Source organism: Nothobranchius furzeri, chromosome 5, assembly GCF_043380555.1.
Source record: "Nothobranchius furzeri strain GRZ-AD chromosome 5, NfurGRZ-RIMD1, whole genome shotgun sequence".
Lineage (NCBI taxonomy): Eukaryota > Metazoa > Chordata > Actinopteri > Cyprinodontiformes > Nothobranchiidae > Nothobranchius > Nothobranchius furzeri.
The window spans coordinates 36,649,872-36,662,262 of record NC_091745.1 but is presented as its reverse complement, the minus strand read 5'-3'; the positions used below and the strand labels follow the sequence as shown (position 1 = coordinate 36,662,262).

Sequence of the window (12,391 nt, the reverse complement as noted above, 5' to 3'; positions counted from 1 at the left end):
TCCATCCGGGCGGCTCTCCCGGCTGACCCGGCGCCCCCAGAGACGCCTCCTAACCGCCTTTACGTTCCGGCCGTGTGTCGACAGGAGGCCTTGAGGTGGGGGCATAGTTCATGGCTCGCAGGACACCAAGACCAGGCTCGTACCCTCCAGTTTCTCCGTCTCGCTTGGATCAGGGCTCGCGCCGCCATCACCCGGGCTAATACGGAGTACTCCCGACAACATCGTCGCCGCCACCGGCCCGGCCCTGTGTTCCAGCCAGGTGACCGGGTTTGGCTTTCTACCGCTAACCTCCGGTTGCCGGCTGGTTCCAGGAAGCTGTCGCCCCGCTTTTTGGGTCCCTTCCGAGTCCAAGATGTCCTCGGTCCGGTCGCTTACCGCCTGCGCCTCCCTTCCACTCTTAAGGTGCACCCGGTATTCCACGTCTCACAGCTCAAGCCGGTGGTGTCGTCTCCCCTCCATCCGCCTCCGGCCCAGGTGCCGATGCCCCGAGATGTCGATGGGGACCCCGTTTACACCGTCCGCAAGATTCTGGACGCCCGCCGCCGGGGCCGTGGATGGCAGTATTTGGTGGACTGGCAAGGTTACGGTCCGGAGGAGCGTAGCTGGGAGCCTGCCCGCTCGTTTCTGGATCCTTCCCTGTTGGCTGATTTCTGGTCTCGTCGCCCTGGGCCTTCTGGAGCCGTCCCTCGCGGCGGGGGGTGGGGGGGGGTGGGTGGGTGGTGGTGGTGGTGGTGGGGGGGGTGGGGGGTGGATGGGGCTGTCATGAACTCCTCCTCTTAACCTCCTCTGCGGGCCTGGCTGGCACTGCACTCCAGTTCCCAGCATCCCTGTCACCGACGCTTCCCGGTGACGTCATCCCGCTGAGCCTATTTAAGGACCTGTCACAGCTGAGCCAGCACTCAGTCATCATCTCACGATAGACGCCAACCAATTCTCAAAACGACTAAGCCTAATCTGCCAACTCTAAAGACCATCCGGGAAGAGAACTTCCCATGCTGTAATCAGTCACGACCAAATACCAGTCTCTCCGCGCCTGGGTCTCCAAGCCACACTCCAGCTCAGCCGATCGTACCTGACAGTTCCAACCCACAGGAGAGGAGGGAGAGAGGAGGCAAACAGCGAGTGGATCACAGAACTTTTGTTTTTGAGCAAAACTGCGGTAAAAATGGCTGTTTGTCCTCATCATAAAGCATGTAGCCCCCCCTCCCCGGTTTAGACGTGGCGCTCATGCAGGTGTCTCTTTCTGTTCCGACGCTGCTACACGTAATATTTTTAATTTATTAAGCCTATAATTTATTTTTACTCAGTAACGGATATGATTTAAAATGTAGCGAATTACAATTCTTTTTAAAAAACTTACTCAAGTAAAAGTAAAAGTACAGATTTTAAAAACGACTTAAAAAGTATAAATTTACAAAAAAGCTACTCAATTACAGTAACGTGAGTAAATGTAATTCGTTACTTTCCACCTCTGCGGAAAAGTTTCTTGCAGATGTTGCCCCTTATGGTAATGTGAAGTGCCTTAGATCAGATAACGGCACCAAATTCACCTGTGGAGAGTTCCAGGCTCTACTAATGAAAAATGGTATCAGGCATGAGACAACTGCTCCATATTCACCGCATCAAAACGGGACAGCCGAGAGAGGGTGGCGTACCCTTTTTGAGATGGGTAGATGCATGCTGATTGAGAGTCAGTTACCAAAGTGTCTATGGAACTATGCTGTCCAAACAGCAGCTATAACACAAAACCGATGTTTTAACAGGTGAACAGGTGTCATGTTCCTGAGCTGAGGTGAGCTCTCTCTCATTACTAACCAGCTCTGAGGCAATCTTCCACAGGTGAGGAGCGGAGGGAGCTGCGGGTGCGCCGAATCTCCAATCAGGAGGTCGGGTATAAAGGGAGGATGGAGACACCACACTACGCCGGATGATTGCACCTGTTAGGTAGCCCCAGCCTCTTCACCTTGTTTGCTCGTTTTTGCTCGTTAGGATTTGACATTGGATTTTTGGCTCTGAACCTTGGACTGTTTATCTGGATTACGCTTTTTGGATTCTCCTCTAAACCCTGCTTGTTTGTTCTGTTCAGGATACTCCACGCTACACACTACTCTCGCCGCTCGAACCCCGGATTTCCAGAACCACGTCCCATCCTCCTCTACAACGCCTGCCATTTAATCTCTGCTGCCTCACCCGCCTCAGCCACTGAGCCACCACCTACACTCACCTTGGCTACCCACCTGTCCGCACTTCTTAGATTATTATATGGACTAAAGCCGAACGGTACACCCTCACTGGACTTTCCAGTGCGCCTTTTGTTCCTGTTTTAAGAAGTCGTGTTGATTTTGCATGTCTTGGGTTAAACACCTCCCTTGAGTCATGACAACAGGGAAACCCCCTTATCAAATGGTGACAGACAAAAAGCCAGATGTATCAAAAATGGAGAAGTTTGGATCTGCATGTTTTGCATACAAACAACACAAAGGTAAGCTTGATCCAAAATGTAGCCAGGGATTTTTTGTAGGCTATGATAAAAATAGTCCAGCCTATCTCGTTTACCACCCGGATACAGAAACAGTTCAAAAACACAGACTGGTTAAGTTTATAAGAAAAGAAAATGTGGAGAGAGAAACACAGACAGATGAGACAGAAATAAATGAGGATTACACCAGTGTAGAACAACCTGACAGACACAAACTCAGATAAAGTCGAACACAATGAGGGTGTTCATGAAACGACAAGTGATAAAAATGTACAAAATGACATACCAGATGAGCATGAACCAAAGGTGTCAGATGCAGAAAAAGAAGTACCTGATTTTAGAAGGAATCCTACTGGGAGAAAGGAAAACCCAGTCACCTTAAGGATTTTATAACTGATCATTGTGGTAGCGATGAAGTTTACACTACCATAGACTATTGTTACCGAGGGGTTTGTGGCATCCCGAACACATTTGAGGACGCTATGGGATCAGTTAACTCCAAGAAATGGGTAAAAGCTGTGGATGAAGAAGTAAAATCCTTAAAAGAAAACAACACTTTCACCCTTACCACTTTACCAAAAGGAAAGAAAACCGTGGGAGGAAAGTGGGTTCATTCAGTCAAAAGTGACAGCGAAGGACAGGACAGATACAAAGCAAGGTTTGTAGCCCAAGGTTTCAGTCAGAAAATGGGAATAGATTATGGCGAGACATTCTCTCCAACCGCTAACTTGACCAGCATAAGAGTTCTTCTACAGAAAGCAGCACAGGAGAATCTATTACTCAACCAAATGGATGTGAAAACAGTGTATTTACATGCTCCCATCGACTATGAGATCTACGTTGATCAGTCAAAAGGTTATGAAGAAGGGGAAGGTTTGGTGTGTAAACTAAAGAAATCCTTTTAAGGGGTAAAGCAATCCGGTTGAAACTGGAACAAGATTCTGCACGATAACTTGACTGTAAACAAATTTAAGCAAAACCCTGCAGAACACTGTGTGTTCACCAAGGAAACAGAACAAGGAATAATAATTATGATTATTCGGGTTGATGACTTAATAATTGCGGCAAGCAATGAAAAAGAAATGGAAGAAGTGAAAAAAATGCTCTCAACCAGATTTAAGATGAAGGATTTGGGCAGACTTGAGCATTTTCTGGGTCTTGATTTCACTCAGTCTGATGGATGTGTAACAATGTCACAAGAAACATACGTTAACAAAATACTGACAAGGTTTAACATGGAGAACTGTAAGCCCAGGGAAACTCCATGTGAACAAAAGTTGAGTTACACAGGAGAAGCTACTAGGATGGAAGATGTGAAGATGTATAGGGAGGCTGTTGGAAGTCTTATATATCTTGTAACATGTACCCGTCCAGATTTGAGTTTTGTGGTCAGCAAATTGTCTCAACATCTCCAGGAACCAACAGAAGAACAGTGGATAACTGTAAAACATGTATTGAGATACCTAAAGGGAACAAAAGGCAAACAGTTGTGCTTCAGGAGCAACAGTGAAAACCTAGGTTTAATAGCCTACAGTGATGCTGACTGGGCAGGAGACAAAAATGATAGACGCAGTACTTCGGGTTATTGTGTCAGTTTATGCAACAACAGCTCTCTGGTTTCATGAAAAACCAGGAAGCAACCTACTGTGGCGATTTCTATTTGAAGCAGAATATATAGCTCTAGCTTCCACAATGCAAGAGTGTATATATTTAGAACAGCTTTTGAAAGGTATAGACAACTACAAATACACACAGACAGTGGTGTATGAGGACAACCAGGGGACGATCGCTTTGGCTAATAACCCTGTGAGTCGACAAAGGTGCAAACATGTGGACATTAAATATCATTTTGTAAGGTCCATTGTAAATGAGAGAAAAATGTCTCTGTTATATTGCACTACTGAAGAGATGGCTGCAGACATTATGACCAAGCCTGTTTCTAGGTTAAAACTTGGAAAGTTTGCAGGTATTTTGTTTGGTGTTTAGAAGAGATAAAGAGGGGGAAAACAAGATATTAAAACCAATATGGTGTTTTTTTTTGTTTTGAAGACTTGAGCAACATGAGTTCAAGAGGAGGTGTTGGGATGTTCAAATTTGTGTACTCACGTTCTCAGCTGTGTAAACTGGTGTTATTGAGAGGGTTGTGCTTTTAGTTTTTCACCACCAGAGCGGCACGCACACTGCGTCAGTGCGTAATGGTTGTTGAGGAGAACGTGGTCTCCGGTGTGGATGTTAACATGCTTGTGTCGCAGTTCTAAAATAAAAGACACAAGAAGAAAGCATTTTTGGTCCTATCTTTTCTTTCTTCGAGTTCAACGTTGTTGATGCTGCAACGCTCAACACAGAATGTCCCTACAACTGCCAGGATCCTCAGAATATCCATTCCAGCAGAAGTTGTAGTCCAGAGTAAGGAGTCAGCGGAGTAAGAGGGACAAAAAGGGAAGCCAGGTAAGTAAACAAAGCTTCAGCTAGTGCCTGAGCCAGGCCACATTTAGCATCCAGGAAGTCTCCAAAGACAACACATTTAAGGTGCCAAATGCATATAGATGTGTACAGGAAAACTCAAAAGAACTAAAACTTTTTAAAAAGCTAAAAAATAAAAGCTAATAAATATCCAGATAAGCCGATTAAAAAACCTATACTGCTGCAACACAAGATGACCAGTCGACCGCATGAGCAGCGACACCACACCAACCTGTTAAACCTGGGATTTGAAGGACACGTCCTGGTCAAAGATAACACCAAGGTTCCTTACTTTATTGTCAGAGATAAATATAATGCCATTCAGGTCAGGCGATTGGCTAAGCAATTTCCTTTTCTAGATTTCTTGTCCAAAGATGAGAACTTCCGTCTTGTCTTGATTTAAAAGAAAAAAGTTTAGAGTCATCCAATTTTTTATGTTGTCAAGATAAGCCTGTAATCTACCCAACCGATTAGGTTCATCAGGGTTAATAGATAAATATAACTGAGTATCGTCAGCATAACAGTGAAAGTTTATCCCATGCTGTCTAATGATTTTACCAATTGGGAGCATATGTATAGTAAAAAGAATTGGTCCAAGCACTGAACCTTGTGGTACTCCACAAGTAACCCTGGAGTATGAAGACGATTTGTCATGTACGTTTACAAAATGAAATCTGTCAGACAGGTAGGATTTAAACCAGCCTAGCGCTGTTCCTTTGATCCTTACAACATGTTCAAGTCTTTCTAAAAGAACATTGTGATCTACTGTGTCAAAGGCAGCACTGAGATCTAACAAGACTAGAACAGACACAAGATTCCTATCTGAGGCCATGAGAATATCATTTGTAACTCTCACTAATGCAGTTTCAGTGCTGTGATACTCTCTAAAACCAGACTGAAATTCCTCAAACAGATCATTAGTGTTTAAATGCTCACATACTTGGACGACTACTATTTTCTCCAGGACTTTGGATAAAAATGGAAGGTTACATATTGGTCTATAATTCATTGGGTCACCTGGATCCAGAGAAGGCTTCTTAAGTGAAGGTTTGATTACAGCAACCTTAAAATCCTGTGGTACATATCCATTTACTAAGGATAGATTGATTATATCTAGAATGGGGGCAGTAACCAAAGGAAATGCTTCTTTAAATAATTTGGTTGGGATTGGATCCAAAATGCAAGTGGAAGGTTTAGATGAAGCTAATATTTTTGATAACTCTGAAAGCTCAACTGGATCAAAACGGTTCAAGCACAGATGAGGTTCTACAGTTACCTCTGATGCTGCCTCACTTACTGAGGAAGAAGAAATCGCATTAGGGAGGATGCTAAAGATTTTGTTTCTAATAGAATTAATTTTACTTGTAAAAAATCCCATGAAGTCATTGCTGCTGAGGGCTAAGGGAATAGATGGCTCAGAGCTATGATTCTGTGTAAGTTTAGCAACTGTACTGAAAAGAAATTTAGGATTATTCTTATTCTCCTCAATTAGTGCTGAGAAATAAGCAGTCCTAGTTTGTTGAAGCTTATTTTTATAAAGCACAAGACTATTTTTCCAGGATAGGTAGGCCTCCTCATGGTGCGTAGAGCGCCATGTTCTCTCCAATTTCCTAGAGTTTTGTTTTAAAGCTCGTAAATGAGAATTAAACCAGGGAGTCAACTTCCTGTCCCTAATTATCTTCTTTTTTATATGGGCAACATCATCTAATGCCACACGTAAAGAGGAATTAACATGATGAACTAAGGCATCAATTTGTGAGGGGCTAGAAATGAAAATATTGCCCTCTGCTACGTTCCTCTGAGATGCTGAGGACAGTAAAGATGGAACAGTAGATTTAAAAGACGCAACTGCGTTGTCAGATAGAGACAGACTATAGTGAAATTTACTTTCATGTCTCGAGAACTCAGTTATAAAAAACTCAAAGGTTATCAGAAAGTGGTCCGAGAGGACTGGATTATGTGGAAAGATCGTTATTTCCTCACACTCTATGCCATAAGTCAGCACAAGGTCTAATGTATGATGGCAGGAGTGGGTGGAGCTATCTATTCTTTGAGTAAAACCAATTGAGTCTAAGATATTACTAAAGGCTACATTGAGGCTATCATTTTCAATGTCCACATGAATGTTAAAATCCCCCACTACAATGACCTTATCAGTATTTAGCACCAAATCAGATAAAAAAATCAGAGATCTGATCCAAAAACTCAGAGTAAGGGCCTGGTGGACGATATAAAACTACAAACAAGAGTGGTTTTACAGTTTTGCAATCTGGATTAGGAAAACTAAGAATAAGATGTTCAAACAAACTGTAACTATTAATCTGTAAGGGACTGATTAAATAAGTCCAAATGAAAAATGGTTGCTACTCCTCCTCCTCCTTGCCCTGTACTTCGAGCAATTTGATGATTTAAATAATTTGAAGGAGTCGACTCATTTAAGCTAACATAGTCCTCTTGCTGCAGCCAGGATTCTGTGAGAGAAAGCAAAGAAATCTGATTATCACAGATCAAGTCATTAACTAACAAAGTCTTAGAAAAAATAGACCTAATGTTCAACAACCCACATTTAATTTTTCTAGTTTTCTGCTCAGTTGAATTTGTTCTAATATTTATGAGATTTCCATGGTTTGCTTTATTAAGCCTGATATTTAATCTGTGTGGTTTTGGCCGTGGGCAGGACACTGTCTCTATGGGGTAGTGGGTGGGTAACAGTACAGAAGCTGCAGAGGGGTGTGTTAAATTACGACTCTGCTTCCTGGTCTGGACCCTGGGTTGTCATGGAGGACTAATGAAACTGGCCATATTCCTAGAAAGAAGAGCTGCTCCATCCAAAGAGGGATGGATGCTGTCTCTCCGCATCAGACCAGGTTTTCCCCAAAAAGTTTTCCAATTATCAATGTAGCCCACGTTGTTTTCAGGACACCACCTAGACAACCAGCGGTTGAAGGACAGCATGCGGCTAAACATGTCGTCACTGGTCCGATTGGGTAGGGGGCCAGAGAAAATTACGGAGTCCGACATTGTTTTGGCAAACTTGCACAGCGAAGCAACATTAATTTTAGTGACCTCCGATTGGCGTAACCGGGTGTCGTTACCGCCAATGTGAATAACTGCCTCAAGTGGAGGAGTTTAACCCTCTGGAGGCAGGTGAGCAGATTAGCAACATTAAAACCTACCTACCTGGTTACTCCACACACGTGTTTCATGAGCATTTTTTAACTCAGAAGTTCCCCTGAAGGACTTAGTTGTTCGTCCTTTTATCAAAACTTATTTTGAGTCTGAGAGGATTAAGTATCTTGGAGACTTGTTCACGAGAGTGAGATCGACAGGCGGATTGGTGCTGCGTCTGCCATGATGCGGGCGTTGTACCCATCTGTCGTGGTGAAGAGAGAACTGAGCCAGAAGAAAAAGCTCTCGATTTACTGCTCAATCACATTCCTACCCTCACCTATAGTCATGAGCTTTGGGTAGTGACCGAAAGAATCAGATCACAGATACAAGCGGCCGAAATGAGTTTTTTCTGCAGGGTGGCTGGACTCTCTTTTAGAGATAGGGCGAGAAGCTCAGTCATCTGAGAGTGGCTCAGAGTAGATCTGCTGCTTCTCCACAATGAGAGGAGCCAGTTAAGGCGGCTTGGGCATCTGGTCAGGAAGCCTTCTGACGGCCTTCCAGTGATGTTTTCTGGGCACGTTCAACACTGGAGGGGCTTTGTCTATGGCTGACTATGAAACTTAGGATTCTCTAGGAGGAGCTGGCCCAAGTGGCTGGGGAAAGGGGAGTCTGGGCCTCCCTGCTTAGGCTGTTGCCCCCATGACCCGACCCCAGATAAGTGGCTGAAAATGGATGTATGGATGGATGTTCAGTAAAATAAATAGAATGAATCACAGTAGAGAGATAAAAACAAGCTGGGACCATGTCCGTTTTCAGACCTGAAGCCCCAGATTAATCTTTAAAATGAGAGTTAGGTTAGGTCAGATGCAGGCTGCAGTATAGTTAGAATAGAATAGAATACAATAAAATAGAACAGACTTTAATAATCCCACTGTGAGGAAATTTCCTTGTTAGGCAGCTTAGAGAAAAGGAAACATTAATACAGATAAATACACAAGGGTAACATTCACTAATCAAAACTATTTAATAAATAAAAATTGAAAATAGAAAAACTGAGTTAGTTTTCTTTATACTTTATTATTCTCATTGTCTAACATGTTTAATAAATCCTATTTTCATCAGGACCAAAACTGATTCAGGAGACAGGAAAACAGTTGGAACAAGCTGAGCACCACACCGACTACGGTTCAGTTAAAGGTCTGGGACGTGCAACGACTCTGTAGGCCTCGATCTTTAGTACAACACTGGCCAGCCCTGTTAGATCAGGCAGGGGGGCTCCTCTCTCAGGAAGGATGAACTCAAAATCTCTCAGTAGGTAGGCAGTGAACAAAAACAGCTCCATTTTGGCCAAGGACTCCCCTAGGCAGAGCCGAGCCCCCCCTCCAAAAGGCATCAGCGAGCGAGCGGAGCCTCCTCCTCCTTCCAGAAAGCGCTCTGAGAGAGAGATGGAGAGAGAGAGAGAGAGAGAGAGAGAGAGAGAGAGAGAGAGAGAGAGAGAGAGAGAGAGAGAGAGAGAGAGAGAGAGAGAGAGAGAGAAGAGAGAGAGAGCATTAACTTTAATATAAAACCACAGGGTCCATGGCGTCCGCCCCAACAGGAGAGCTGGCTACCTGGTTTGAAGCTGTATGGCTCAGACCAGACTGCAGGATCATGATGAGCTCCAAAAAGGTTAGGAATGATGACGGTGTTCTTGGGGATGAAATAACCTGAGATGCTACTTGGGGGACAAACTGCAGTTATTTATCGTTTTTCTGCTCCCTAACCTGATGACAGCATCATCCAAGTGCAAAAATGGGTCAGATCTTTATTATGTTAATATTTATCATAACTCCAGCACTGATAATGAGAAATCTTCACTGATAAATCCAGTCATAACAATCACGTTGTTTACGCTGAAAACAAGGCTTTTCTTCTTAAAAGACAACAAACAGATTGCCTCAGTCTTGTTCATCCGAGCTGACCTGCTGTCTCTGATGGCTCGGTGAGGTACGGCCAAAGGAGCGACTGGTCTGAGTCTGAGCACCTCGCTGATCACTGAGCTCAGAACAGGAAGTCTGTGTCTGTCACTGTATTTGGGATAACGCTCCTCTAAAACCGTGCACAACTCCTCGTACACTCTGGTCTGAACCTGGAGGGTGCAAAAAGGATGTGTCCACTGAAATAAACTGCAAGGACTGTTTATTTATGAGTAATAAAGCCCCAAACCTCTGGTCTGTGTAACAGGAAAGCCACGGTCCAGTTCAGCCAAGCCGCCGTGGTCTCTGTCCCACCGATGAGAAGATCCACAGTTGTCATGTGGACGTGGACATCTGTCAAGAGCTGGAGAGAAAACGTGCAATCATTTTAATCCAGTCATAAGTGAACACTTGTTTCACACAGCTCCTGATCCACACCTGTCCTTGTTCGGCGTTGTTTTGTTTGTCAAAAGCCTGGAGGAGGGATCCCATTATGGCATCTGCTTTCTTGTTGTCTTGCAGCTGCATAAAATCACCAGAAAAAAGGGCTGCACTTCCGCTACATGAGCATGAATATCACGTCTGTGGTTTGTGAATGTAAACACTAAAGCATGATTTATAAAACACCAACCTTATAATCACGGAGATGCTGTTTGATAATTTCATCCCTCCTGGCCACCTCTTTGAGAAGACGAGCAAACACAGGATTGGGTAATTTCTTAGAGAAAGAAAAAACATGAAATCCTCCATAAAATCTGATTTTCCACAGTGTGGCTGACAGCCGCTTTAATGAACATTTACTGACTCTGAGCAGAGGAAAGGAGTCCAGAGCAGAGATCCAAGAGGAGCCCCACAAACCAACTATCTCATTTAGACAGCTGTGAAGCTCCTGCAGCTCGGATGACGTCTTGTCGTACTAGAAGAAGAGAAAATCTTGTCTGCTACAGAAGTAAGACCAGCTTCATGCATGTATGCCTCCTAAATGCAGCAACGTCACCTCCTCCCAACACAAACACACAACCAATTACAGGTCTGGCATCTTCACAACGGCTCATTGATGCAGATGTTATAAACCATCCGCAGTTGTCGAGAGTTTCAAATGAACAGCAGCAGAAAGGTTGCTCACTTCTTTTCCAAAAGCCAGAGTGGTGATGACGTTGCTGGCTGCTACCGTGAAGTCCTCTGAGAGATCTGCAGCTGTCCCTTGATAGTCCATCAGAACCTGAGTGGTAAACAAACCGAGCTTTGTCAGATCACGTGACGAGGCAACATTCCAGCTGAGATTCCCGCAGCTGCTGATTGTCTTCTGCACCTTTCTCAGATGCAGAGCCTGCCTCTCGATCACGCCGTGCAAAGACTGCTGGCAGCAGCGCAGCAAGGCGCTGTGGACGACACGGCGATGCGCCCTCCACTCCTCGGTGTAATCCCCCAGAGAGATGTTACGCCCACCTCCTGACACAATATCACCTGATTGACACAAAGGCAGGCCATGAGGACGTGTGTTCTTTACTTTCATCAGCGCTGTAAAGTAAAATGTTCTTCACCTGTGTAGGAAGCTGGCCTCCCTGCAAAGTCAGACCATTTCTTCACCAGTGCTTCCCTTATGACTTCACCACTGTTGAGCACCACCAAGGCTTCAAAAAAAGTAGAAGTGTTTAAAAATAAACACGAATGTAGTTCAAGAAATGTATGTTGAACAATTCCAAATTAATCTCAGAATCAGTACTTGTGCTTCCACATTTCAGACGGTATATGTTTCCATAGCGCTGCGCCAGATTCGTCAGGTGTGATGGCATGTGATCATGTGTCATTTCCATCATGTTGCCAATTAGAAATCGGCTGGGGGGTCCGGGGAGGGCGGGGGAGGAGGAATGATGGAGAAACTGATAAAGACGCTGCAGAAATCCACATTCAGCCCCTGCTCAGTTAGAAATAAAACACTGTGACGCTGACACACACGATCGTTTGTATTTAATGGGATGAAATTCCTGCAGGCTTACCTGTTTCCTCCTTTCCCTGTAAACGAGTGTCTGTTTGACCAGAAATGAGGAAAAATAAGAGCAGAACCAGCAAAAACACAGCTCCGACACTGATCAGGGATGTCTCTAACCACATTGTCCTCTTGTTGGTGTCACACTTCAAAAAGCAGGTCAGAGTGCTGCTCTTCCCTTTTATACGTGTGTGTGGTTGGATAGGCTGTTTCCACTAAAACCAAGGACATCTAAATGTTTGTTCTCGGCCACGATAGCTAATGATGAGTGTAACACATTCAACTAGAGATAACCTAGAAACAACAGAGATGGATGTGTTTGAAGGGCAAACAAATACATCACATGCTAATCAGTCATGTCTTACTTTTACAAATAATTGAAAAACAACACAT

At 44.2% G+C, this 12,391-nt stretch overlaps 1 protein-coding gene across 2 annotated transcripts; it reads right to left on the bottom strand.

Moving 5' to 3' along the window:
• Positions 1-8,986: 8,986 nt before the first annotated feature.
• cyp21a2 (cytochrome P450, family 21, subfamily A, polypeptide 2) lies at positions 8,987-12,285 on the bottom strand. 2 transcript variants are annotated; one of them, XM_015940595.3, is made up of 12 exons: positions 12,009-12,285; positions 11,735-11,926; positions 11,553-11,642; positions 11,321-11,475; positions 11,135-11,230; positions 10,814-10,924; positions 10,640-10,726; positions 10,447-10,530; positions 10,259-10,372; positions 10,015-10,181; positions 9,664-9,767; positions 8,987-9,487 (listed from the first exon to the last, which is right to left on the bottom strand). In XM_015940595.3, exons 1-12 carry the CDS (start codon positions 12,121-12,123, stop codon positions 9,234-9,236), a joined length of 1,569 nt encoding a protein of 522 aa, XP_015796081.3. In that variant the 5' UTR covers positions 12,124-12,285; the 3' UTR covers positions 8,987-9,233. The 2 variants fall into 2 exon arrangements, with proteins under 2 accessions (XP_015796081.3, XP_054596296.2); XM_054740321.2 differs by having other exon boundaries at positions 11,135-11,475.
• Positions 12,286-12,391: the final 106 nt, after the last annotated feature.